Source organism: Podarcis cretensis (assembly GCF_951804945.1).
Source record: "Podarcis cretensis genome assembly, chromosome: 8".
NCBI lineage: Eukaryota > Metazoa > Chordata > Lepidosauria > Squamata > Lacertidae > Podarcis > Podarcis cretensis.
The window spans coordinates 51,056,981-51,084,907 of record NC_137177.1 but is presented as its reverse complement, the minus strand read 5'-3'; the positions used below and the strand labels follow the sequence as shown (position 1 = coordinate 51,084,907).

General features: G+C 47.9%; 1 protein-coding gene across 3 annotated transcripts; it reads left to right on the top strand.

Annotated features, from left to right (window-relative positions):
* Window positions 1-741: 741 nt before the first annotated feature.
* On the top strand, window positions 742-27,182 carry SPIRE2 (spire type actin nucleation factor 2). Of its 3 annotated transcripts, none has more exons than XM_079988073.1 (15): window positions 742-1,291; window positions 10,983-11,020; window positions 13,641-14,003; window positions 17,165-17,248; window positions 17,692-17,856; window positions 18,437-18,523; window positions 19,295-19,418; window positions 20,300-20,472; window positions 21,325-21,538; window positions 21,815-21,957; window positions 22,904-23,041; window positions 23,159-23,226; window positions 23,336-23,363; window positions 23,731-23,846; window positions 25,952-27,182. In XM_079988073.1, the coding sequence occupies exons 1-15, from the start codon at window positions 937-939 to the stop codon at window positions 26,154-26,156; spliced, it is 2,301 nt and encodes a 766-aa protein (XP_079844199.1). In that variant the 5' UTR covers window positions 742-936; the 3' UTR covers window positions 26,157-27,182. The 3 variants fall into 3 exon arrangements, with proteins under 3 accessions (XP_079844199.1, XP_079844198.1, XP_079844197.1); XM_079988072.1 differs by having other exon boundaries at window positions 822-1,291; window positions 21,325-21,499; XM_079988071.1 differs by having other exon boundaries at window positions 822-1,291; window positions 22,907-23,041.
* Window positions 27,183-27,927: the final 745 nt, after the last annotated feature.

Below are 27,927 nucleotides of genomic sequence, written 5' to 3'. Positions count from 1 at the left end.
TCCCTCCCATCCCCTTCCACAGTGCGATTGGAAGGTCAGCAGTTCGAATCTGCGCGATGGGGTGAGCTCTCATCGCTCTGTCCCAGCTGCTGCCAACCTAGCAGTTCGAATGCATGCCAGTGCACGTAGATAAATAGGTACCACTGCAGTGGGAAGGTAAATGGTGTTTCTGTGTGCTCTGGCACTCATCACGGTCCTCTGTGCTCCAGTAGTGGTTCAGTCATGCTGGCCACATAACCTGGAAAGCTGTCTGTGGACAAATGCAGGCTCCCTTGGCCTGAAAAGCGAGATGAGCGCAACACCCCATAGTCGCCTTTGACTGGACCTAACTGTCCATGGGTCGTTTACCTTTTTATCTTACCCACTCCCTTCCACAGTGACTAACTGGATGCATTTTCTTTTTTAAGTCGCTTTCTGCATGTGCTTGGAGACATTTTTAAAAAATGGCACTCTCTGCATGCACCCAGAGGCGTTTTTTAAAATAAAAGGCAACTTTCTGCATGCTCTCAGGGGCAATTTTTAGTAGCCGCATGCGCTCAGAGGCCTTTTTTTTTACAAAGCCACTCTCTGCATGCGCTCAGAAGCACTGCTTCGAAGCACTTCAGGGCAGAGGTTTGGCGTTGAACCTCTGTGCCGGAGCTGAGCCTAGCGTGGGAGAGGGCGCCCTCGGCTTTTTTGTCCTCCGCAGGGCGGAGCCGGGCGCGGGATCGCGGGGCGTGTCTCCCCACCTCCTGGCCGCACCTGGCCCTCTATAGGCTGCGGCTGCGGGGCTCCCTCCTCGGCGGGCTGGGCTGGAGGGATGACAAAGCAGCCGTGGCGGCGGCCAGCCCAGCTCAGCCCTCCCCTTCCTTGTCCTCTTCCTCAGGCTGCCCAGCAGCGCCGCTGTTATGGCAACCAGCCCGCCTCGCCGGAGGAGCCGATGATGGAGCAGCGGCCATGGCCCGAGCGGCGGCAGGAGCAGCGGCGGCGGCGGGAACCGAGGGCGGCGGCGGCGGCGGGAGCGGCGCGGGGGCCGCGGTGGCGGCGTCCGAGGAGCGGCCGTCGGGGGAGCCGGCGGAGCTGTCCCTGGAGGAGGTGCTGAAGTCTTACGAGCAGCCCATCAACGAGGAGCAGGCCTGGGCCGTGTGCTTCCAGTGCTGCCGCGGGCTGCTGCAGCCCGGCCCCGTCGAGGAAGGCGCGCCCGAGCAGGAGGCGCGCCGCTGGGGGCCCGCCGGGCGCATCCGCGACACCGCCGACATCCGCCTGCACCGGGACGGCGCCGTCTCCGCCTGCGGAGAGTACGGCGTGGCCGGTGAGTGGGGCGCGAGCCGGGCGGCACCACGGAGCCGAACGACCCACAAGGGCGGCGGCGGCGGCGGCGGGGCTGGAGCGAGGGGAGCGCCCCCCCCCCCCGGACTCGGGCAAAGCAACCTTCTTGTCGGTTTTTGCTGGGCTGTCCGGGAAAAAGCTTCAGGGACGGAGGCGCTTTGGAGGGACTGCGGCTGAGCGCTCGGCCCCTCCCCCGTCTTCTCAGCCCGCAGGGATTAAGTTGGGGGGGGGGGGAGATTTTAGCTAAGAGCTAAATGCTAAGAGCTGGGGGGGGAGAGAAGCAAAGAGGGCTTCTGTGTCCCGCAGTCCCGTAGCCACCCCCCTCTTCACCTGCTGGTCCCTACCTGAGAGGCTAGTGGGCGGGTGTGTCCAGAGCTCTAGACATAACGGGAGGTGGGGGGGACGATTCCTTGGCAAGGGAAGAGCCAGCAACTGAACTGCCGGGCTAATACCCTCCGTTCCTTCTACCCTCATTTCCTTAAAAAAAAAAAAAGAAAAGAAAAAAGGCTGGAAGTATTCATTGTTGATTTGCTTTTGTGATTCCTGTTTTAGAATCTACTAATATAATAGTGAAGCCCTCCAAGTACATCTAAGCAGGAAACAAATATATTGGGGGGGATAACTTTTGGTGTGCAGAGGTAGATTTAAGGTGTGTGTGTGTGTTTCCTTTCTGAGCCTGAGATGTGTTCCAGAAGTAAACAAAAAAGTGTTATGGTGAGAAATGAAATCTTGCTTCAGCCAGATAAGGGGCATGTAAAGACTCTCCATTAAAAAACCTGGACTTGTTTCTGAAGGGCAAAAGGTTTTAACAATTTGGTTGGTTCTGAATATCCCAAGGGAAGAACTGGAGGTGAATTGTGGCTGGGGCCGGCCTCTCCCCATGTGCTGACTTAAAGCTGTTTTCTTGGAGCCTGAAAGTAGCCTGTTCCCAAGTAGACAGAGGGAATCCTAAAGGCATCAATCTGTCAGATGTGATGGCATTTGAGGACGTCCTGTTTTGTAGGAGTTGGTCTCTGTGCATTTTGTGTTCCTGCCGATCCTTGCATAAAAACAGACAAAACTTAATTCTTTGCAAAGGAAATTGAGAAGCAGAGAAGAATTAATTCAGGTTAAGTAAGCTGAAGGAACTGTTTTCTACATGCTCTCACTTCTGTGAATCAAAGATTGTGTGTGTGTGGTCTCCACTTGAAGGTGAAAGGCACTTAAACTGCAGGAAGATAGATACAATATCATCATGCTTTAAAACCAAACCAAACAAGCCTCCTAATGGAAGACCCGCCAGGTATGTTGCGATTGCCTTAAGCACTGCAAGGCTGTCCCACGGCCAGTACTAACATGAGGGAAGATGAAGCAACTACCGCAGGTGGTAAATGCTATGGAGTGGGTGGGGAGTGGGCAGAACTGTGTGTGCCCTACAGCCTGCTTAAACTAACCTGCTGCCTTTGAGTGCAATTGTGGAAATCTAAGAAAGCTGTCAGTCTGGTTGACTTTTGTACGTGGGGGCGGGGAGGTGCAATCCTGGCCATCTCAGGCAGCACACACGTTGCTGTAGAAGAACATTTTCCTTTTTAAAAGTTTTAACACTTTTATTTGGAAATTAAAGCTATACATATTGTGATAACATGACAATATAGCAGCATATTAACAAATCCTTATCCAAATTAATTATTTTATTATGTGTTACCCAACCTATTTGCATGCTTTTCTTTTAAAGCAAACCTCTTTCCTGCCCCACCCCTCCCCCAGTTGCCTGCTGTCACGCAAGTCCAAAGTCTAAGCTTCCCTGTGCACCTGCAAACTGGGTGGGGATCCTGGATTGTAGTAAATCCTGGATTATCTTTCATGTGTGAGCAAAGAGATCAAAGTATCTCCCAAGGACACACTTCACATCCTTGGTATGTTTATGATGTGTGTAATTACACCAATGACCAATTTGCAGAGTGTTCTCATGTGCTAGCGTAAACAGAAGCCATTGAGTGCTTGAGTCACACTGCTTGCCTTCATCATTTAGTACATCCATGCAAGGCAGGTGTAGATGTTTAAGAGCTATAGATTCTGCCTTGTTATCTGTCTCCAGGGTAGGGAAGTGTTTTGGCCCCAAGCGGTGAGCCAGGCCCTGTGTGGCCTCAGGGACATCAGTGTTTGGGTGCTTAGCATCTCACAGTTACCAGCCACACAGCAGGTGATGAGAGAATTATGTATTGAATCACTGCAAAACTGCTCCCTTTGTGGCTTCTCTGAAATGCAGCAGAGGAAACGTTCCCACCAGCGATGCACATAACTAATGCACACACACATTCATTTATGCTCTTGCATGCATATCAAGGCTTGGGACAGGCAGGAAGAGCTGCAGTAGACATTTTACCTGTAAACCCACAGAAGGGTTTTGGGAATCAAATGTGAAAGCTACAATACGTATAAAACATTAAAAACAACACGATATGAAAGCTATCAGAACTAAAAGAGACAGAACTATCAGAACTAAAAGAGACAGGATGTGTGAGACATGAAAGTGGCATGAAAGGGAATTAAAAAGCCCAGGGGGAAAGGGGGGGAGGGCTTTGACTGGCAGCACTGAAATGATGTCAGTGAAGCCTGTGGAGAGCATTGCACAGTCAGGAGGCCACCAGCAAGAAGGCCCTTTCCCCTGCAGCCTGTTGACACACCTTAGATGACAGGGCAGCCAAAGGACAGCCTCTGCTGAAGGTCTTAGAGTGGGGTATCTAGTGTGGTGTCCTCCAAATGTTGTGGGACTTAAACTCTAAGCAGCCAGCTGACCAATGATCAGAGCTGATGGGAGCTGTAGTCCAACATCTGGAGCACCACAGGTTCCCAATTCCTGTCTTGGAGTATGGGCAGGCAGGTGTTGAGATGAGGTTTTAGACTACAACTCCCATCACCCCATCCATTGTCTGCTGACTGAGGTTGATAACAGTTGCAGTCCAAAAATTCTGGAGGGCACCAGGTTAGTGATGAATGGTGTTGGATTTACCAGTGAAATGAATGGAGGAAACTGACATGCATGTACCCTGGGTTCTCTTTCAGCTGCTTATCTCTCTCAATGGAAAAAAAATGCACTTCTTGCCTAGTTCAAACAAGCTGGGGACTTACAGGTTCTGGGCAGGTTGGCATCCTGCCATGTTTCCTGTTGGAGGCAAATTGCTGCTCTTATATGAAATTCAACAAAACCAAGGAGGTTCCATCTCCTCAAACAGCTACTGCTCTTTATCTCAGCCATGCCAGTAATTATTTATATTTTTGAAGAATGTGTCCTGAAGGTAGGCTCCAGCTATCAGGCAGCAACTTGTTCCTTTGGGCATCCTGAGTTCTTGCGTTGTTAACTTGGTGTTCTCAGCCCATAAGCAGAGGGTCTCTAATGAAGCTGAATGTTGGAAGATTCGAAACAGACAAAAGGAAGTGCCTCTTCACACAGCACATGGTTAAACAATGGAAATCGCTCCCACCAAGGGCAACAATGGCCACCAACTTGGATGACTTTGAAAGAGGCTTAGACAAATTCATAGATGTAAAGACTATCAATGCCTGTTAGTCACGATGGCTATGTTCTGCTTGCACTGTTGGTGGGTGCAGTATTGCTCTAGATACCAGTTGTTGGGAATCACAAGTTGTGAGGCTGTTATTGCACTCAGGTCCTGCTTACAAGCTTCACAGAGGCATCAGCCTGGCCACTGTGACAACAGGATACTGGATTAGGCGGGCTATTGCCCTGATCCAGCAGGATCTTATTATGTTCTTATATGTGCGCTGCACATATATATACTTACCACCCCCTCAGTTCCCTTTATGCATCGGATGAATCCTGTTGTCCACAAAAGCACTTGACTTCACAGCTTTATTCTGTGAACTGTTCCCCGAAGCTCCATTCCCCACTTAAGGTAGGTCTGTGGTGGATGGAAACAAGAGGCAGGATGAGCATGTCTGTCTGACACTCATGTGCTTTGTACGGAGCTTGTGTCAAGAGGGAAGGGCCATGGCTCAGGGGAAGAACATCTGCCTTGCATGCAGAAGGCCCCAGGTCCCATCCTCTCCCCACCATCCCCAGGTAGGGCTGGGAATGTCCTCTGCCTGAAACCCCGGAGAACCAGGTCTATGTAGATTATCCTGAGCTAGATGGACCAATGCCATGGTCTGATTCAGCATAAGGCAGCTTCCTAAGAGTAATTCACAAAGAATTGAGGCAGCAATATCATGACTTCCTCTGTGTGTATGTGTGCGTTTGTTTGTGTGTGTGTATGTCCCTTTTGTGTGTGACTCTCCTGTTGCGCAGCTGAAGAAATGAGGATGTGCCTACATGCAAAGAATTGAGATGTTCTCAACTTCAAAGCCACTGTCCTGTTGTCTAAATTTGACGACCTTATTGTCCTAAGCTTCATATATCTGAATCAGTTTGGCTGCTGCTAGTTTACCAATCCTCACCAACAGGCACCGAAATCCTTTCCATTGTGCTCATCCCCCAGAAAGCACTTCACAATTCCCCCATGTTTTGACATCTCTCTGGTGTCTGCAAAGGCAGGTAGCAATTCTATCTCAAAATTCTAACTCTTTCCTGCTAATCCCAAGAGAATGAAATACTGGAAGGAATGCATGGGGAAGGTAATTGTTCTCTGTTTTGATGTTCTTTGTCATGTATGAAAACTCTGAAAGAATAAGAGATGCCTGGAGGGACAAAGCAGAATGGAACCTTTTGCCTTTGTCCTTGCAGGGGCTGCAGCTGGTTGCGTTGGAGTCTGCAGGAGGAGCTATTGCTGATCTGCTTGTTCTGATAATATTTACTTAGAAGCATTACACAGAGTCCCTTAAAAACTGGTCTGCCCGGTTCTGGGCTATACATAGCCTAGCCTATGATTGTCAGCAGCTACTAAAGGGTCACTGACTTCTTGACCTTCAACCAACGATGCAAAGCGAAGGTGACTCTTTTGGTGCATTTAAATCATTCCAGCCCAAGAGCTCTCTCTCTCTCTGCCCACAGGCACCACTGATGTTTTAGTGGGGAGGAGGCCAAGAATTGCATCAGTTTAATGGTCCCTGAAGGAACACAGTGATGAACAGTAGCAGTATATAGCAAGGAATCTTTGCTGCAGTAGAGAGAAGCTCAGTTCCTAGCATGTTACTTTCCAGCATCCATGGTATCCTGAAAACCTTGCTTTATATAGCTAGGGGTGCTTCCAGAAGGACACTTCTTAAAAATCATATATGGGGAGTTCAGATCTGATTTCTACGTTTGTGTGTCGCACATGGCTTCCCACTATTTCCCATCCACATTAGAGCTTGATGGGATGTATCTGTGCTGAGCTGCTTTGCTCTTCCTCTCTGCCATGTCTCCTCTGCCCTCCTCTACCTTTTCTGTTCTGAACATAAGAAGAGCCTGCTGGATCAGATCAGGGGCCCATCTAGTCCAGCATCCTGTTCTCACAGTAGCCAACCTGATACCTGCAGAAAACCTGCAAGCAGGATCTGAGCAGAAGAGCATCTTCCCCTCCTGTGGTTTCTAGCAACTGTTACTTGGAAGCATTTCTGCCTCCAGCTGTGGAGGCAGAGCATAACCATCCTGGCTAGTATCCTCTGATAGCCCTCTCCTCCATGAATTTGTCTAATACTATTTGAGAGCCATTCAAGCTGGTGGACAACATCACTGCCTCCTGTGGGACCAAGTTCCTGAGTTTTAACTATGCACAGCATGAATAGGTCCTGACACTTCTGGGCACACCTGCAGGGATTTTTGCATCTGTGTGCACTTCTGGAAAAAATCAACCCGCTGGAAGTCTGCAAGACCAAATGTAACCAGCCTTTAGGTGTATCACTCTTAACGGTACTGTAGTTAAAATGCAGACTTGTGCTTTTGAGGAGGGTGCAACTTTTCCCATTATTTAAAAAATAATCTTAATGGTGAACCCTTGCACAAGAACAATGTTTAGCTATATCAGTCTGCAGTTTGATTTGGTGAAGGTGTCATGGGTAAGCAATATCAAATAATAATAATTAATAATAATAATAATACCCAGTAGGCCTCTGTAACCATTAATAACACAACCACCTGTCTTCCTCAGCCTACCCCAAAAGAGAACAGCAATTAAATACTGGAATGAAGAGTCTTGTGCAAGACCAGCACATAATTTTGCGAAGTGTTTTTAAATCTTGCTGTATGGCACTTTCTGCTGCAATCCCCTGCATGATCTGTGTGGAGATTCTGAGAGAGCAGTTCCTCTGAAATTCAGAGGATTTCCTGTTTAAATCCAGGTGTGCTTTCAGTCTGTGGAATGTAGGCATGCTTGCAGATTGTGCTCACGTAAGGAGCAAATGGAAATAGGGGCATGGCCTTAGAAAAAGGCTACTCAAAGTGGTGGTCCACAGAATAGTGCCAGTCCATAAGCCATCAGCTGCCAGACTATGAAAACATCACAACGCAAGTTGGGTGAGATGCCCCAGGGACCAATATGGTGCTGGTTTCTGACACATTGGGGCGGGGGGTAGGAATTGCTGGTCTGCCACATCAGATAGTTTGAGAAGCAAGACTAAATTCTGTTACAAATGACTGGGTTGGTTCCCCACCCCTTATCTTTTTTCGTTTGTCCATCAGAGAGTTCTGTAAAGCTCTAAACCTTGCTTATATCTACTTCAACCTAATTTAAATATACTATTTACATACTGTCTCCTGCCCTTTTGAGACCAACAGAGAAACTGTAGTGACTGAATTTCCATGTTGGGGACATTTTAATGCCAAATGCAAAGAGAAATATTTCCTGCTTAGCCTCTGCAGTTCCTCTTTCAGGGACTGGTTGATAATGGAACTGGAGTCAAGGGTGAATTGTGATATATGAGAGATACTAGGAACTGAGAGAGGGGCAAATCCGTTCACCAGCTGACTTTGTGCCCCTTTTACAAGGATGCAAATCTGAGCTTCTGCTGCTGCCATCTTTCTTTGTGTGTCTGGGTTTTTTAAAAGTTCTTCTGCCACAGAATTGCTGTGTGGTGCTGCCTACGGAGATGTTTAGGAGATGCCTTAATTTCTCTGAAATGTCTCGGAGTTGCTGAGAATCTGCTGAGTCTGTTAGACTGCGCTTTGCTGATGCAGCTGCCCTAGCAAGTTATGCCTCTTTAACAGCTTTTGCTCCTGTTGTCCTGCTGATAAATGGAGTACAGGACACTTGCTCCATTCATGTGGCTGTATGAAGCCATCCTCTGCTTTCGTCCAATGCAAGGCAGCCAATCTGGTGCAGCTCCAGATATTTTGGAGTACAATTCCCATCAGCCCCAAGAAGGATGGGACCTGTGCAGTCCACATCTGGAGGGCACCATGTTGCCTCCCCCCCCATCCTAGAGGTAGGGCAACCTTCCTCAGCATGGTGGTCTCCAGGTATTTCAGGCTACAGCTCCCACCTGCCCCAGCCAGGACAGTCATTTCCCACTATAATACCTCTCAGCCGTGATGGGAGTTGTCCAAAATATTTAGAGGGCACCAGCTTGGGGAAGGTTGTAGTATTTGCAAAATTTTGAGAGCATTGATAGTTGGCTATGGAAGTACCTCTAAATAGAGGTGGCTTATTTGAGCCTTCTTTCCCCAGTACCTCTTGGACAGAGCGATGATGGGAAGAAATAACAATAGGCTATATTGTTCTGATTTATATCCTCAGACCTTTGCCCATAATATTCCTCAGAGCGGCTTACAATCCTTTTCAGTATACAGTAAAAACAACTTTTTGTTGTTGTAAGAAGCGCTGCCACCACTACCACGACCAGGACTACCCTTCCTCCACCACCTGCAACCAAACAAACCCCAAACCAGTCTAAACAGCATTGGGCAGCCCTGCAGAAAGCATCCTCGACCTCTGTTCTATGCATGCTAAGAGAGAAGGAGAGCTTCACCCTTCAGTGTCACTGGAGACAAGAGGCACTTGTGTGGGCCAGGTTGACCTCTCTGCAGGGCAGCCTGTAAGTGGCTCATTGATTGGGGAAATGGCAGGAAATGGGGGTCTGAGCTCCCTCGGGTCACAGGGGGCATGACAGCAAAGTGGCTCTGAAGCACTGCGGACAATTATGGGAAATGGAGCAGGGGGAGCCTGGCTTAACTGCTTTATCCCTGCCTGGGAATGAAAACCTGCTCCATTTAGTGCTCTTCCTCCCCCCCCCAAAAAAAATAAGGCTCTGCATTCATAAATGGCAGGTTCTCTGAGGACTATGGTCCCCAAGTGGGTGAATTTAATGGTCTGCCTTTTCAGGGCTAATTTCTGTCTTGCCAAAGATGCACTTGGAAAAACACTTTCTGCCCCAGAGAGCCTCTTATTTGCCTTTTTGACTGTTGGTGCACCAGCTGCCACGTGTCTTTTTTTCTGTTTTGTTTCTTTTCCAAACTCCCACCACTCGTGCATTTTTGCTTCTTTCCCTCCCACCTCTTGATATTTGGAGTTCACAGCCTGTCCCTTGCAGAAGAGGAGGAGGCTGCTGCTGCTGCTGTTCTTTTAATGTTCACAGGCAAACCCTGATTGTTCATGTTTCATGTATGCACTTGAGCCTGATGTACAGGTGCAGCAGACAGAGACTTTCAGCCATGCAGTCTTCCACCACCCCTTCTTTACCTGTGTGGCTCTCCATGATGATTCACTGCCAGCCAGCCAGGACTGAAGAAGGCAGTACTTAAAAGGCACATTTGGGCTTGGAGAAGGAGTACTGTGTGCTGGTGTATAAAACAGAAAATCATCATCAGTACAATGACAAGCCATAGTTCTCCCTCACCATGGAGGGTAAAGCAATAATAAACAGGGGTTTGTAATTATTATAATACCTCAAGGCAGCTTACAGATAACATAGGAACAGCTAAAAACATAGCAGGGTGAGAGAGTCATTAAAAACATTTAAACACCAATAGAATAAAAACTATATATGAACATAAAAGATTCTAAAGGAACAGGAAAAGAAAGATTTTTTTCCTGTCTGACCAATGAAAAGAGACTTGAGGGGAAACTGATGAGATCTCAAGTCCCCATAAAAATAGCTACTGGAAGTTAGTTTTTGTTTTAAAGAGTTTCGGGAGAGAAGCATTGCTGGGCAGTTGGCTTGGAGAGGGTTTCCCAGTCTTTAATCAGCTTGGGTTGGGACAGAAACTGTGGCTGTGGGGAAAGGGGAATACTACTCGTTGGCCTCTGACCCTAGGAGATGTGAGTGTTTTTTATGTCAGTGTGGTTCAGTCTGGCCTGCATCAGGTAATGTGTTGCATGCATGATGCTGAGTGGGCTTTCTGTGAGCACCCCAGTGCTGTAGCTGAGCCAGCCATTCATTTTCCTTGAGAGAGCTGTGGCTTTGGCACCACCTCCCTTAATGCATTGAACTATTAATCTCTTACCCTTGGACTTGGTTCTTAAGCTGTCCTGTAGGCCTCTTTGGACAGTGTCTACAGCACCCTTTGAATTGCTGTCTGGTCTGTAGTAGCAGGGAATATGGACTCCTGCTTTGATAAGGGAAGGAGGCTGGGTTGGAATCCCACAAAGGTGCCCAAGTGAATCTGGGTCCTTTGAGTCTAGCCTGGCTCTTGTGGTTGGGAAGAGTGTGTGTGTAAGTGGGGCATGCGAACAACAAGGTGGTATAACAACCCCAACTTGACAATATGGGATATGGTTCCAAAAGGCAGCAATCTTAATGGTGTCATTTTCCTCTTGCAGAGCTCCCATTGACCTTGACACCCTCTGCTGAAGCACAGGTACGTTGTCGATTCCCTCCTAGGAAATAAGGGGTCACTGAAACTTGCCCCCGAAAGCCAGCATTATTGGATCATTCTGGTGACCTGCTAAAAAGCTTTTATCTCAGCATGTGGATGAAGTCATTCTGCCTTCAGCCAGTTGAAAGACAGCATAGATTTCAAGAGATCAGTGCTGAAAACCTCAGTCTGCTAAGAACATAAGAGCTCTGGAGATGGATCAGGCGAAAGACCCCACCTTCTGGTATTATGAGAGAGGGAGAGATATGCCTTCTGCAGGCCATGCATTTCCTTTAAAAGCTCCTAACATGTCTTTCCAACGTTATGTGAATGAAAGCGCCTTAAAGTGGTGCAAACAGAACCCTTCTGATTCCGAGTGATTTCTGTGTGTCCTCCTCCTGAGAAGACCTCTGGGAGAGGCTCTTTCCTCTCCCTTCCTCCCCCCCTTCCCAAACTCAAAGCAGCTGCAGCTCCACCATCAGCCCATCTCTCCTGGGTGCCTGTCGCCTTGGTAGCTAAGCCCAAGCAATGAATAATTCACAAATGCTGAAGCATAACTATATTTAATGAGCTGTCCCAGGCCAAATCAAGTCCCTCCTTGATCCCATTAGAAATGGCCAAAATGGTAGCTGGGAGACTGGAATAGTTTGGCTTCAGATGGGCTGGGAACCAAAAGCAGCCAGCAAGGGAGATCCTTCGGCAGGTGCCGTGCACCTGCTGGATCTAGTTTGGAGATCTTACAAGGGTGGAGTTTAGGCCCTTTTAATCTCTTTGCACATCCTGAACATGTGTGTCTCCCTCTCCCTCTTTCCCCACGTTCTCCTCTTAGCCTCCACAGCTCAGCTCAACTTGACATGACAGTATCTTTGTTTTTCTTCTATCAATGTATACCTCTTCCCTTTATGACTGCCCACCCCCCACTCACGTTTCCCACAGGGGAAGGAAGCCAGCTAACAGTGCAGCTTCTGTTTCTGCTCAGAGATTCTTGGCTCTCTACATCAACCCTGTTCCCTGCGGGGGGCTCATGTTCCCCTTGACTTCTAGATAATGGAGCCCTGGTGTTCATGGTGCAGAGAGCAAGGAAAACAGGAGGGGGGCCAGAATGCACACCTTTGTTTGGGAAATAAAATGAATTGTTTTAAAATATCATTTCAGTAAATCTCCAATACCGTGGTACCTCGGGTTACATACACTTCAGGTTACAGATGCTTCAGGTTACAGACTCCGCTAACCCAGAAATAGTAACTTGGGTTAAGAACTTTGCTTCAGGATGAGAACAGAAATTGTGCTCTGGCCGTGGAGCGGCAGCAGCGGGAGGCCCCATTAGCTAAAGTGGTGCTTCAGGTTAAAAACAATTTCTTTTTTTATATATATAAATAATATTTATTGCTTTTAAACCTTACAAACAAGAAGAAAAAGAAAAAGAAAAAAGCAGAAAAAACAAAAGAAAGAAAAAACAATACAATACAATATATAAACAATACACCACACAACATTAACGCATTAAACTAAACAAAACAGAACAAAAACAATTTAAAAACATACATCATACCATTTCAATGCCTTATCTTTCATTCCCTTGTTTCATCGACTTCCTCTCACCTCCCTTTTTGTATTCTACTTCTATTAATTGATTCAGCAATTCCTTTCCATCTTTCACTATTTTCTGTCATATAAATATCTTAACTTATTTTAACCTTATTTTCCATTAATACTATGATACTTATTTATGCTTAACTCCTTATAACACTTCTACTAAAGCCATATAATTTCATTCCAACATTTTTCTAACACTCATTAATTTTACCGTATTTCTATAAATAAACTTTAAACTTTTTCCAATCTTCTTCCACCGTCTCTTCTCCCTGGTCTCGGATTCTGCCAGTCATTTCCGTCAATTCCATATAGTCCATCAACCTGGTGATCTTCTGTCCGAGGCTCTTAACTCTTTTCCAGGTCCCTTCTGCAAGTCTTCTTCGTATTTATACATACACTTTACTTTGTCTTCTGCTGATCTTGTTCTTAATTTCCTTTCTTTGATGCTGAAGAGTAGGTCTCGGGGGAGCTCCAACCTAGCAATGTTTTTATTCCTTCTCGACATGTCATCCACATCTCCGTGGTTAAGACTAAAATCCAAAAGATATTTCAGGACGTGTTTCAAAATCCCTCCAAATCTGAAGGTCCCCACAACTCCAATTTCCTCCTGACCCAGGTCCAGGTTTCAGGTTAAGAACAGACCTCCGGAACGAATTAAGTTCTTAACCTGAGGTACCACTGTAATACCAACAGTAACAACAAGAACAGTATACAACACAATACCTGCAACTAAGTGTTGCAGTATATCTTCCCTCTCAAAAGGAGTGCTCCTGTTCAGAGTTCCAGCCAGATACTGCCTCTGAGAAGGACATCCCACTCCCCACCCCAGACATGGCACCCGGGGCGCACTGCCCCCCGCCCCCCTTGCGACTCCACTGGCTACATGTAGCCACATCTTCTGTTGATTTGTCTAATCCGCTATGAAAGCCATTCAAGTTGGTGGCCATCACTTAATCTTATATCCTAATGGCACAATCTCACCTAAACAACCTTTTTGCCTTAACCACCTGTGTCTGTTTGCTTGCAGATGGTGCAGTCTCTCGGCTTTGCAATCTACCGAGCGCTGGACTGGGGTCTGGATGAGAATGAGGAACGGGAGCTCAGCCCTGAACTGGAGCGGCTTATTGACTTGATGGCCAACAGCGATTCAGAGGACAGTGGCTGTGCCACGGCAGACGAAGGCTATGGCGGGCAGGAGGAGGAAGAGGAGGCTGTGGCGGAGGGCACCCTGAGGGCCGTGTGCACCTTCAGCCAAGCCATGCGGCTATGTGCTATGCGCCTCACCCAGCCCCAGGAAGCTGAGGCCCACTACCAGGCTGTCTGCAGAGCCCTCTTCCTGGAGACGGTTGAACTGAAGGCTTTTCTGGCCAAGATTCGCGATGCCAAGGAGGTGAGCATTGCAGTGGGCTGTGTTGCTCTTGCCACATGGGCATTGATGGGAGGGCATGCATGGCAGCATCAGCGCTGCTTGACCCTAAGAAGGAGCATGCGTGTGCTTGTGACATGTTGTCTGCTTGCTAGGGGTGTCAGAGATTTCTGCTGGAAACAGAAACGGGAGTAGAAATGGTTGGTGTTCTCTTGTTTGTCCCATGCCTGGAATAGAAATCAAACTATGGCATAGAGTCTATATTCACTACTGGCACTTCCAGTCCACAAATGATGCATAGTCTATTATGTTGGGATACTGCCAGGGAGACAAAGGCCATCATGCAGCCTACACGTCTTCTCCAGACGGTCTCTCGGTCCCCCGTAGAACAGCATCAGTCAATTAGCGACATGAGCTTCAGACACATTCCAGGACTCGTGCACGCCCTTTTAGCAGAGATTCCACAACGGAAGATTCACCCAGGAGAGCATAATTACAGCTTTATTCAATGTTGGTCAGAACAAAGGAAAAACATGACTGCTTGCTTTCATGCCGAGGAAACAGAAAACAAAAGCTATATACAAAACGGAAACTCCCTGTGAGCAGGAAGTACGCAGGCTTGTGACACACAACAGCCTGCTCCCTTTTTAAGGAGGAACAGAAATATCCTAACATCTTACTCCCCCCCACCCCAATTTGCATTGCATTTCCTTTGCACTGAGATGAATGGGCTGGAATAATGTGACTACTAAAGAGTTTATAATCCCACTACCACCGACATTGAAACCATAATGCAGCTTTCAGTAGAAAACAAACTGCAGCAGAAAGGAAGCAGTGCTGCTTGTGATGAATGTAGGGTGGGATGTAGCCCTTTTGCATCCCTCCTATTCACATGGCAGCTTGGAGAGTTACACAGTGACATGTCTCTGCCTGCAAGGAACTCAGTTTTAAAAATGCAGTAGGGAAAACAGAGAAAGGGAGAGTCAAGGGAGGAAAGGAAGATTTGAGGCAAACAACAAACTACAAGCCTTTAGCTTGATTGGAGTTCAGGCCATGCTCCATACATGACAGCATTGCAGCTTTGTTGGAAGATGCACTCCATGGATTACGGCGTCACTGCTTTTTGCCTGAAGCTGCAACATGGATAAGCTTCCTACACAGCAGCTAGAGGAAGGATAAGGATGCTCCAAACCCTGCAGCCACCTGTATCTGCAGAGCAGTGACCTTGTTGCTCTGGGAAGGGGAGGCATCAATTGTCTCTAGAGCTGCAGCTGTTGTTAAAGAGGCTGTTTTCTGCCTCATTGAGCTTATGAGGCTGCTCCTTCTGCCTGTCAGCCTGATGATGGCACCTGTGTGTCCCAGCTTGGTCTGTGTGCAGGCTGCCTAAGTTGCGATGGGTAAGCTGGGAAGAGGGGGCATTCTGGTGGCAGTTGCAGAACAGGGTAGATAGGGATGATGATCCTGTGGGTGTCAGAGAAGGGAAGCTGTATCTGGGCTGGAGCACAAAGGAGGTGGCTGAGTAGTTAATGGCACCTGGGCTGGGGAAGACGGACTCAGTGGAGACTGACTTCCCTACATCCTCGTGCATTGGTGATGCATGTTGCATTTCCTAGTTGCTGGCAAAAGGCAGTTTTCTTAAAATGTCTGGGGTTCCCTGGCTTTTGTTTTGTTGGGCTTTTTTAGTTTTTTTAAGCAATGGTATCCTGGATAAGTCCTTGGAATTTGATAGTTAACAATCTAAGGCTGTGATCACACCATACATTTAAAGCACATCCCCCCTTTTAACAACCCCCTGCCCAAATAATCCTGGAAACTGTAGTTTATCCATCAGAGAACTATAATTCCCAGCACCCTTAACAAACTCCCAGGATTCTTTGGTTGGGTAGGGGAACTGTGCTTTAAAAGTATGCTGTGTACACAGCCTTAGTCACTGAGCTTGCTGATTAATGAACAGTCACATTGCCCACCTTGCGCAGACTTTGCAAGAATTCCAGGGGAGGGAGGGGAGATGGAGAGAGTAGGCAGTGGGCCACATCCTGATGCACCACTTGTCCTTCCTTCTCTACCCAGTTCCTGGTCTCTCACGTGCAGCCCATCCCAGTTGTGTAAACAGAGATCCTTCCATGAGAATTAGGCACCTTCCCTACTTCCTTCAGCTGTTTCCTTGTAGAGACTTGCTGGGCTGTTGTAAAAAACCAGCAGCAACAGCACCTCCTTCTGGCCAGTATCTCTGATCGGCAGCAACCTCTAGCCTACTGAGCTGCCCTCCTAGAATCTCAGGGAAGCTTTTCCTCTGGGAATGGGCGGAGCAGCAATTTGCATTCCTCTCATTCCAAAGCTTCTAAATGACACACCTGCAAAGAGACACCACCTGTCTCCTGGGAGGAATAAAGGAGGGCAGGCAGGCAATGCTTTTACCTGGCTCTTCCAGCACAAAATAATAAGTGACATCCTTGTGGGCTTGTCTCATGGGCGGAAACCTATTAACGCTAATTAACTCATTGCTAATTAATAACTCTACAGCCAAACAGTTCAGAAGGGATCATGAGCTACTCTAGGAAATGATTTCATGGAGACCCAGAATTCCTCCTGGCACATTTTTGTCTCTCTGGAGGGGTGAAGTCTGGCCATACCTGCCCTTCATGGGGATGAAATGTAACACAGCTCTTCACAGCCACTGTCCTTAAGTCAGGGATGGAGAACATGTGTGTCTGTCAGTTGCTGTTAGATGCCTAACTCCCATCAGCCCAGTGGGAGTTATTATTAATATGTTAGAGGACTTAGTGGTTAATAAGATAAATGCCTTGTTTACCACGGCCTCTTCCTGTTCCATCTGTCTGCAGTAGAAATATGATGTGGGTTTCTCTAGCGGGAGCTGACAAAAATGCATTGCAGATTTGTTAAGTGGAAATAACTGTTTGTACGATCGCATCCCAGTAAAGCAGCTTGGTGTCTGTAGGATGCCAAAAATATGGCCCTGTGGCAATTAGTGTCTTTGTGGGTGGTGGATCTCAGTAGATTTCACATCCTGACAGAATCTAGAAAAACTAACAAGTCCCCCTGGGCTGTTGGTCAAAGGGCCTGTATTCCACTGCCACTCTCATTGGTGACACTCTCTGGGGAGATGGCTGAGTGGCCTGTGCAGAAGGAAAAGCTAGCCTATTTTTGTTTCTTGTGGTGTGCAGATGCTGACAAAGCTGAAGGATGAGGACGAGAAGCTGATGGACCGAACAGCTGCAGATCTAGACAACCTGAGGAACACAGACTGGGTACAGAGTGATGGGGGTGGGTGGGATGGGGGAATGTCACCTGGATAAATGGCTGGTGGCTCTGGGCTAGCCCCAGTGGGCTAACCATGGCAAGACCTTCAAAGCTGGCCAGTGAACTTCAGTTTCTTTTCCTTGGACTAATCCTGGGGCTGCCAGGAGAGGCGCCCTGCATGCTGGTCCTGCTAGGTGTGGCATCAATTGCTACTCCAGCTTCACCTGCTCCAAACTGGGGGAGATTGCAAGGAGGGAATGTATGGGCCGTGTGTGTGTGTGTGTGTGTGTGTGTGTGTGCTGGGGGGCTATGTGGCACAATGGCCTTAGGTAGAGTTCCCCAAGGTGGACCCAAAGATGGATTGCAGAGGCTCTTTCTGGGGGAGGAAGGGGCATGAGGTTCATGCCAAGCCATTTTTCATCAGCGACTGATATTTCTCTGCCTGCTGCAGGCTCGGCTGTGGGTCCAGCTAATGAGGGAGCTCCGCAATGGAGTCAAGCTCAAGAAGGTCCAGGAGAAGCAGTTCAACCCCTTGCCCACTGAGTACCAGCTGACGCCCTTTGAGATGCTGATGCAGGACATCCGGGCCCGCAACTATAAGCTCCGCAAGGTCATGGTGAGTGAGGTGGGTGGGTAGGTGTCCCTGGCTATTTTGATCACTGCAGCAATAGGGCCCCTTTTCCTTTTCCTTTTTGTCTCTACCCCTGCCTACACCTCCCAAAGCCTGGTCCTGCTGGACTGTGTAAAGTGACAGGGAAATGCCCTGGAAAGAGTGGGATAACACTTGCTTTGACATCAGTGCCATCTAACCTCCCCACAAACAAATCAGAATGAATACTCAATAAACAGGTTGTTCGGAAGCGCCTTCCCAGTGTGTGGCTCCTGGGAGTCAGCAGGTACTGGCTTTGCCACCTGTTTTGGTTCCCCCTTATGGACCCACTAACAGGGGGAATTCCCACAAGCCTCAAGTCTGCCCATACCTGGGCCATAGACCGAGTCCATCCATCATGCTCGGAAATATTTCCAGAGACCCTCTCGGGAGGGAGCTAAAACTGGTAGTATCACACATGTAGTGGCTCACACTTTCAAAGCTTCTTAAGGCATTCACCAAAGACAAAACTGGGGACTGGACAGGTGCTGGGAAAGAGGAACTGCTAATCCAGCTGCTAATTCTTCCTCTTTGGGGCATCTACCAGGTGGACGGCGACATTCCTCCCAAGGTGAAGAAGGATGCGCATGAGCTTATCCTTGACTTCATAAGATCTCGGCCGCCCCTGAGACAGGTAGGTGGAAAAGGTTATTCATAGGAAGAAGCCCCCTGCCCCCAGTTTTGGGTTGGCCCTGTAGCCTGGCAGGGGTTTGCTTTTGGATCCGGGGAACCAAACATTATGAACTTAAGAGGCTGCTGATTCCCTAGCCTAGGATATTGGCAGGGGGCTCTCCCGGTTATTTACCCAGTTATTTACCCAATCTCCATCTGATTTGTGGGTGGTTCAACTATTGGAAAAACCCTTTGAGAACCTCATGCCAATAAGGAGTGTGGTCAAGGTGGACATGGCCACCTAAGGTGTATCTACGCAGCATCTGCAAGAGAGGAATGGGCATCTTAAGCCACACTCTGGGTCCCTCCAGTGTTTTCTTCTTAGGGGGACTGTGCTGTGCAGGGAAAGAGGATCCTCCTGTGAAACTATTTACATTTTTCTTGCCACTGCTGTGTGACTGCCACTGGCAAAATCACAAGGTGTCTCAGGTTGGGCAGGCACATGAATGCCTGTGGGGATGCGCAGACCTTGCCCACTGGCTAAGAGTTTACCACCTCTGTCTCAACTGGCTGTGCCAGGGCTTGATCCTGGGGCTCTTCTGTAAGCTGAGAGCATGTGCCCTGCAACTTGACAGATGGGGGTTATACTTGGACATGTGGAACTTCTTGTGAAGTTGCTGTATCTTGGTCACTCTGTCACCTTAGTTTTGTGGGATCAATATCCCTTATGGATCCTTAATAAGGAAGGTGGCAATTAACTATATGAAAAACTGCCCTTCCAACCTGGCTGCAGGCTTCGGAACGGAGGCTGCGCCCCATTCCTCAGAAACAGAGGACGCTCCATGAGAAAATCCTGGAGGAGATCAAGCAGGAAAGGAAGCTCCGACCTGTGGCATCACGGCACCAGAATCAGAAAGGTAAGCCTGTGATGATGAGAAAGGCTAAGGGGAATCCTTAATGCTAGTGTGCAACATGTTCATCAGTAAGTACATGGGGCCATTCAGGCCATATTTGTATAAGGTATTTGTATGCCACTATCATTCACATTTCGATGCTGGGTCCAGAAATTACGTGGGAAATGGGAGGGGCAAAAGTTGGGACCTAAGTTATTGGGTCCAGTGGGAAACTCTGAACTCAACAGTGCAAATCTCAGAAATGTCTAAGTGATCAAAAAACCTGGAACAACTGCAGATATTCCGTTTTGTGGAACCAGCTGTTAGTGGGACTGGTGGAAGATGGCTTTGAAGCTGTCTGAATGTCTTGGATCAGCCAAAACATACGGAGGGCACCAGGTTAGGGAAGTAGAGTTAGTTACACAAAACACTCTCCAATGAGAGGAGAAATGTCAGTCATGTGCCCAGTGTATTCCAAGGGTGGTACTCAATGCTAGTCCTGCTCAGAGTAATGAACATGACTAAGTAATTTCAATAGGTTTAGTATTCTAAGTAGGATTTGGTTAAATACAACTCCAGATAGATTTTTTTTTTTAATAAAAAGGAGAAGCAATGTCAAAATATTCAATATGTCTAGCAATTTATAGATAGAAAGGGGCTGTATCCAATGTTCATCCTACTCAGAGTAGACCCATTGAAAGTAATGGGCATTTTAAAGATGTTTCATCACTTGCTGTTTTCCTCCCTGGGCTTCTTTGGGTGGAGAGGTGGGATATAAATAAATTGGGCACATTAATTTCAGTGGGTCTTCTCTGAATGGGATTTAGGTGGCCACAACTCTAGAAGTTGTTGTGCTGCTACTGGGCCCTCATGGTGCTGCCATCCTTGTTCTTCTCCTCTTCCAGGGTTTGGCTCCCTCCCCTGCATCCTGAATGCCTGCTCCAGCAATGTGACCTCAACTTCCTGCATCAACCTCTCAGATGTCTCCGACGCCAATGCCCTGCCCCAGCGCCAGAGGCCTAGGGTCTTGCTGAAGGCTCCCACGCTGGCAGAGATGGAGGAGATGTTGACCTCGGAGGTGAGAACCAAGCTTTTTGCCTCTCTTGACACCTTCAGGAAGAAGAGTTCTTTAGCCTGCAGGAACTGGTGCTGTGCTGCAATGGAGACACTTTGCCACCCTATTGCTCCTTGATCCCAGCCACCATGTTGCCCTGTACTGCACATGGCGCCCGGAGGTGTCTGGAAATGGTGGGGATGCACTTTGTGGTGGTGCATGTGGAATCAGCCTTCAACTGCATTGGCTGATGTTACCAGTTGGTACTAGGGATGGAGGATAAATTAGATTTTGTTGGCATTTTAATGAGAAGTTACCTAATGTACACTTCCTGAACCGAAATAATTACCCTTTTAAATTTGTACTGCTACAAATTTTGCAATGCAGTTCTCCAGCCAAACAGTCATGCATATATGAAAAGGAAGTGAGCATTGCAATACATAACACACAAAAATGCATTATGTTAGACAAAATTACTTGCAAAAGTGTACATATTAGTCAAAATGGCATATGAAAGGAAAGTCACACTAAAATGCTGATTTTTCAAGAGGATTAAAAATATATATAATTTTAAAACCACAAACTGCTGCATAAATGAGGAAAAATTAGAAAACTGAAATGGGCAGATTCACCCATCTCTGCCAGTCTCTGGAATTATAAACTTGAGAGTGCTGTTGTTCTCACGTCCTGCTTGTGAGCTTCTCTTTTGATTGGGTGCTGTAAGAGCAGATACTGGAGTAGATGCCATGCAACACACCCCAGCCTGACCCAGCTGCTGAGGAGATTTTCTGATGTTCTTGGGCTCAAAAGCCATTCCCTCAAGTGTGACCTCTTTCACTGATGAATACACCTATTTCTACTCCCTTTTCTGTGCAGGAGGAAGACTCTCCAAGCTCTGAGGCTGTACAGGAACCAGGTCCACTGATGCCCCTGAAGCGTGACCGCTCCTTCTCGGAGCAAGACTTGGCCCAGTTTCAGAGTGAAAGCGGTGGTGGCCAGCCTGACTCAGAGTATTTGGGACCCAGCGGGTCTGAACCGAGACCCCGCTCAGGTACCGAGAGCCCTGCATGGACCAGCATGGAAAATACGGGCAAGTGCACTCCCCACCCCCCCACCCCACTTTCCAACTCCACCCAAGCCTTTCTTCCTAACTCTCCACACACTGACACTCTGGTTCTAAGTTGGTTAAATGCATGGCACGTTTGCAACCTAAGGGACCCAGAAGCTCTGCACTAAAATAGCAGGAGTCCTGCACTGACCAGTGTGGAGGAAATGGGCAAGTCTGTTTCTGTCTGTCTCTCAACTTGTATATATACCAAGATGGCACTGACTCTGGTCTTGCTGGCATTCTGTTGTCGTCCTCCAGGTTCGGTTCCAGCCAGCTACCAGCAGGCTCCCTGTGGTGTCAGTCCTTTCCCCCCAAAGCATGGCGTCCTCAGCTCTGTGGACGAGAAGTCAGAGGCTGGTTCCAGTACTGCCCCAGATGTCAACTTGAAATATTTGTGGCTGGTAAGTATCTGGTATGAATCAAACTCTCATGGAGTGTGGTGTTCCTGTGCACTGGGTGAACTCCCAGCCTCTTGACGTGAGGCAAGGCAGGGAAGGAGCATCCGTTCCCTGTCCCGGTCTTAGTCTGGCATACCCCAAACGTGCAGTAAGCTGAGATGTTGTCACAACCTGGAAGAAAACTTGCATAGAATGAATGGCATGGGTGGAAGGGAGGGAGAACTGCTAGGTATCTGTAAGGTTTGGAACATGGGCCCAGAGACTCAGATTTGCCTAAAATACACTTATGCTAATTTATATGTATAGATACAGATTTACAAGTTAAATATGTCACAAAAGGCAAACCAGAGAATATCTCTGCTCCAGATCGCTCCAAATAAGTTCCTCCTTTTCCTCCCACCCCAGACAGTCCTAAGTTGGTTCCTCTTAAATCCATCTGCCTTTAATTAATTTCCTTATGGACACTGCTCCAGATAGTCCCCTTCATTTAGTTTATTCATTAGCCCCAAAACATGGAGAGATAAAATCATCTTAAATAAATTAATGTATTCCTCCAATTAATATTACACCACCAAAATGCTGTGGCACTCAGGAAAAAGGTTTGGGGCCTGAGCCCCTTTCCTCCACAGCCTTATCAACACCCCAGTGGGTGGTCTGAATACACACTATGGGGCCTGGAAAGATCTGTCTGTTTCAGTTTTCTCAGGTTCCCATTTTTTCAGTCTGCTGGAAACAATTTAAAGAACAGCGTAATATACTTAGATCCGCCCCTGATTTAAGGGCTCCTCCACTGAAGTAATAGGTGCAGATCCAAGTTTTGCTCTCCTGTTAAAAAGGAGCTAGCAGGGGAAGAAAGACTTGGTTAGAGTGAACAATACTGGGCTAGTTGGACCAACGGCCTGGTGGTCAAAGGTGGCTCCTATGTCCTTCTGTTCTCTCCTCTCTCCAGCAGGAGTTCAGCCACCCTGTGGAGAGCCTGGCACTCACTGTGGAGGAGATGATCAATGTGCGGCGGGTGTTGGTGAAAGCAGAGATGGAGAAGTTCTTGCAGAGCAAGGAGCTGTACAGCAGCCTGAAGAAAGGGAAGGTGAGAGTTGGAAGATTCGGGATGGGGTGTCTGTGTGTGTTGCTGAGCAGGGGCCTCTTGCATTGAACAATAGTCAGTTTGGAAGCTCAAGTGTCTCCTTTTCCTCTCACCATTCAGATCTGCTGCTGCTGCAAAACCAAGTTTGCTCTGTTTTCCTGGCCCCCGACTTGCCTGTTCTGCAAGAGGTGAGCAAGCTCTGTTTGTGTGGTCTAGGCCCGGGAGTGTTGTTGGTTGATGGCTGCTGAAGGGGCTCCTTCCTTTGATCTGATGTTGGTTTTCCCTTTTTGGTTTTAGGTCTGTCTGCAGCTCATGTAGTCTAAAGGTAAGAGACTCTTGGCTCTGCCCATGACATGAATATGCCCCTTGGTGCAAAAAAGTGAGCCCACTTGTGGCTCAGAAGATGGTTTTCTCCCATCTTCTGAAGATCTACACCGGATATGGGCCATCCAGGTGTCATTGGACTCCAGCTCCCATCAGCCCCAGCCAGTATTGTCCATGGCTAAGAATGATGGGAGCTGTAGATTGAAAACAGGTCCCCTATCCCTGACCTACAATAAACATCTCCTTCCCAATACAGAGGGATACAGTGCAGGCCCTTGCTGTGGTGATGATTCCCTGTCATGACAGTGATGTCCAGTGCTCCTGTTCTTCACCTTTGTTGAGAACCTTTCTTTTTTACGTCCTTCTAGATCAAGATGCCTTCAAAGAAGCTTGCCCATATCCCGGTCTATGCCCTGGGCTTTGAGACCCTTCCAGGCTCGTTGGGTACAAGGGCACCTCCATTCCGGAGGAGGGAGGCTTTCCAGTAAGTAGGACCCCTGTGCACTCTCTGCATCTGTCTCCCCCACCCTCAGTTCATTCATGAAGGCACTGTGCTCTGTATGATTCCTGGTGGAGTTAAGGGCCTTAAATAGAACAGTGCAATGTTTTTCCTACCCAAATTCCTCTGCCATCCAGGATTGGAGACAACAGGCCTTACTTCGTTGCAAATTTGCCACTGCAAATTTTATGTGGTCTTAGCCAGGTCCAAGAAGGATATGAGGTGGCAAAGTTTCTCCCAGGACACTTGTGTGCTCACAGTTCTATGAATACAACCACAAAAGACTGGATTAGTTTTCTTTTAAATAAGTCTTCTACTATTTATGTGGGTAAGCTTGTTTGCAGAGGTCTTACTTGAGCTACAGGGGGCTGAGAGTTCATACAGCTGAGCAGCAGAGCTCTACGTAGAGTGGAGCTGGTACCATCACTCTGTCTTCTTGAAATCATGCAGACATTTGAAAGCTGAGGAGGCTGGGGTTGTTTGCAAGATGGGATTCAGGTGGCTTTAGAAATGAGTTACTATTACTACTATTAATGGACTGAACTAAATAGTTGCACTAGTGGGAACCAGCACACAGCATCCCACTAGTGCAACTGGGCATTCATTCCATGCTCCTCCCCCACAAATTAGCTATGGGGAGTTGAAAGAACCCCCAGAATAGTGCATGATGGGAGGAGAGTGGAGTTCATTCCACCATGAAATTGGAAATGCTTACGCCAATGGAACTATTGCCTTAGCACAAATCCACCTAATAATAATTGTCATCAATAATATCCTGTAGTAATGTTCACCCCCAACCGCTTGCCCCTCCCGTCTCCTGTCTCTGCTCTCCGGCCAGACTAGGACGCCCAGGGCAAGGTTGGCGGGCTAATTACTTTTTCCAAAACAGAACAAACACGACCCGGTAGGGCTGCCACCACTCCCTCTTGTCCAGGGGACCCAGAATCACAACCCAGGGAGAAGGCTGTGACCCGTTTAACCTGGCTGTCCCCCTGTTCCGCAAGCTGCATCCACAGACTTGCAGGCAGAAGTTCTACGGTAGAGTGTAACCAAGCGTAAGGCTAGGACTTAGCTATTCCCTCCGGAAAGGCACACAACTAAAACAGTTTCATTCTTAAAAGGTTTATTTTAAAAATAACATAAAAACATGCTAGAGTAGCAGGCACTCTTTTGAACGTTACAGATAAGAAAATAACAAAGGTACATAGTATAACTAGCTATACATACTCACAAGTTCTAACACACAATAGGATAGCTGAAATCTTTAGGACTCTGCAAGTTGAAGGCTTTTGAAGATCTCCATTTCAAAGGACGAAACGACGGCTATTAGGATGGAACAATAGAGCCGGGCATCTTTGCGAATTGCAGAGCGATGGTATAGACCGAAAGCAAAGAGTCCAGGGGACCCAGTATACCTGAAGGAGCGTCTCCACCCCCATCATTCTGCCCGGACGCTGAGGTCCAGTGCCGAAGGCCTTCTGGCGGTTCCCTCATTGCGAGAAGCAAAGCTACAGGGAACCAGGCAGAGGGCCTTCTCGGTAGTGGCGCCCACCCTGTGGAACGCCCTTCCAGCAGATGTCAAAGCGATAAACAACTACCTGACATTCAGAAGACATCTTAAGGCAGCCCTGTTCAGGGAAGTTTTTAACGTGTGATTTTACTGTATTTTTGGTTTTTATGGAAGCCGCCCAGAGTGGCTGGGAAGGCCCAGCCAGATGGGCGGGATATAAATAATAAATTATTATTATTATTATTATTATTATTATTATTATTATTATTATTATTATCATGATCACTCACCTTTCCTCCAGGGAGCTCAAATTGGGGCACTACATGTCTCTCCCCCTCCCATTTTATCCTCACAAACAACCCTGTGAGGTAGACTAGGCTGAGAGGTAGGCTAGGCAATGTACTTCATGCCTGAATGGGGATTTGAACCCTTATCCTGCCTGCCAGCCCAGTGTTCTAGCCGCTATGTCATCGTCGTCATCCTAGCTGAGCCAGGGGGCTGTCAGTAACCAGGCTTAGTTGTCTTTCTTGGGGCGTTTGTGACGGATCCCCCTCTGCCCCCACCCCACTTGCCTTTCCAGCTCCTTGCAGGGCACGCGCTGGCGCAGCGTGGAGGAGGAATTCCCGTACATCTATGCGCATGGCTCTGTGCTCAAGGATGTTTGCAGCGACTGTTCCGGGTTCGTCACAGATGTCGTCAGCTCCAGCCGCAAGAGTATGGACATCCTGAACACCACCCCGTGCAGGAACCGCAAGACCCAGTCCCTTTACATCCCTTCCAGTTAAATGACCCACCTCTGCTGCTGGTGGTGGTCTCCTCCACAACCCCCCTGCCCTCTGCACCCAACCTTCATTCTTTGATCCTCTGTATTTCCCAGCCCCCAGCAAGGAGGATGCAGGTGCTCTCTGGCCAAGGAAGCTTCAGCTGGCTTTGTCTGGACTTGTTGCCTCCTGGCTTCCTTGCTTCTCTGTCCAGCCCATCTCCTCCTTTGCCTCCATCCCAGCCTCCCGTGAACATCCCCTGCCTGGCCTGCGTGCGTGTGTACATATATACATAACCTTATAGAGACACTATATTTATACCTGTCGATCAGCTGCTGTGGTCCATGGGCTACATTTGGTCTGGGAATGCTCCTGCTTGGCAAACGAGGACTCTGCTGAAGTCTTCCCACCCACCCACCTTTTTTGGATTGTAAGAAAGACGGATTTGGGGCAGGATAATTCCAGTGTGTTTGGAAGCCTGGCCATCTCTGTTGCTGCAAATGCAACCTAGAAATCCCAGCTGCAGCCACCCCAGAGGATGACCTTGTTCCCTTGAGGGCTCTGCCCTTTCAGTCATACTAGTAAGAGAAGCTCTTTCTGAGATCTTACCTGTGCAGCTTCTAGTCTTATGAGAAGCAGGCCCATTGTGCCATGACCTGTCTGCTGCTTTCCAATATCTTCCTCCAAGCTGTTTCTCTGCCCCCCCCCCCCGCCCTTCTCGGTGATGTCTTGATTATCTGCTCCCTCCCAGCACCAAGCAGCAGGAGGTGCTTTTTAAAATGTGTTCAGACTATCATTGTCTGTTTTCTAATCCCTGGTTTTTTTGGGGCTCCTTGGATTTAGGAGGCAAGGGGTAATTTTTGTAATCATTTAGACAAAGGCTGAACATTTCCCACACAGTGGGTTTTGTGTGGCTGCCAGAACTACAGTTGGGGGATTGCATGGCTGCTAGGGATGAGCCAGGCACCGACGAGAGTATCATCTGTGTATGGCAGGATCCTGCTGGCAATGTCTCCTCGTGCAGAACAGGACTCTGGCTCTCCAAAGTCTGATAAGGATTGCCTTGAAAATAGAAAACAAAGGTGCACAAAGGAGCTCTCCCTGTGAGGACAGAATGAAAGCCAGATCCAGCCCATGCCAGGCCTGGGCTAGGGTGAGTCTCACCGCTGCCTTTAAGAAAATTTGGAGAGAGGAGATTGGGATATGCAGGGCTGCCCCTGAGTCTTTCAACCACCTTCCCTGTCAAGCCTGCTGCTGTGATGGCCCGCACATGTAAATTGGCTGTGCCATGGCATACTGAGCTCATCTTCCCTTGATAGCTAATTTCCAAGCCCTGGAAGCACCCCAAAAACAGAGGTTGTAAATGCAAAATCCACAGCCCTAATATGCCAAATTAGCACATCAGCACTATACATTTAAAGCACTATGATACTACTTTAAATAGTCTTGGCTTCCCCCAAGGAATCCTGGGGCATGTAGTTTGTTAAGTGTACTTAAGAGTTCTGAAGAGACTCCTATTCCCCTCACAGAGCCACAATTCCCAGCATTAACAATCAATCCTTTGCAGGAAATTCTGGGAACTGTAGCTGGGCGGGGGGGTATACAGGTCGTCTTATACTGCTCAGCACCCTTGACAAACTACACTTCCCAGGGTCCTTTAGGAGAAGCCATAATTGTTTAAAGCAGTATGATACTGTTTCATATGTATAATGCAGATGGGGCCTGAGACTATATTTGAGTGTGGCTAGCGGAATGGGGAGTGGATCAATTTATCTTTGACAGATGGATAGAAAAG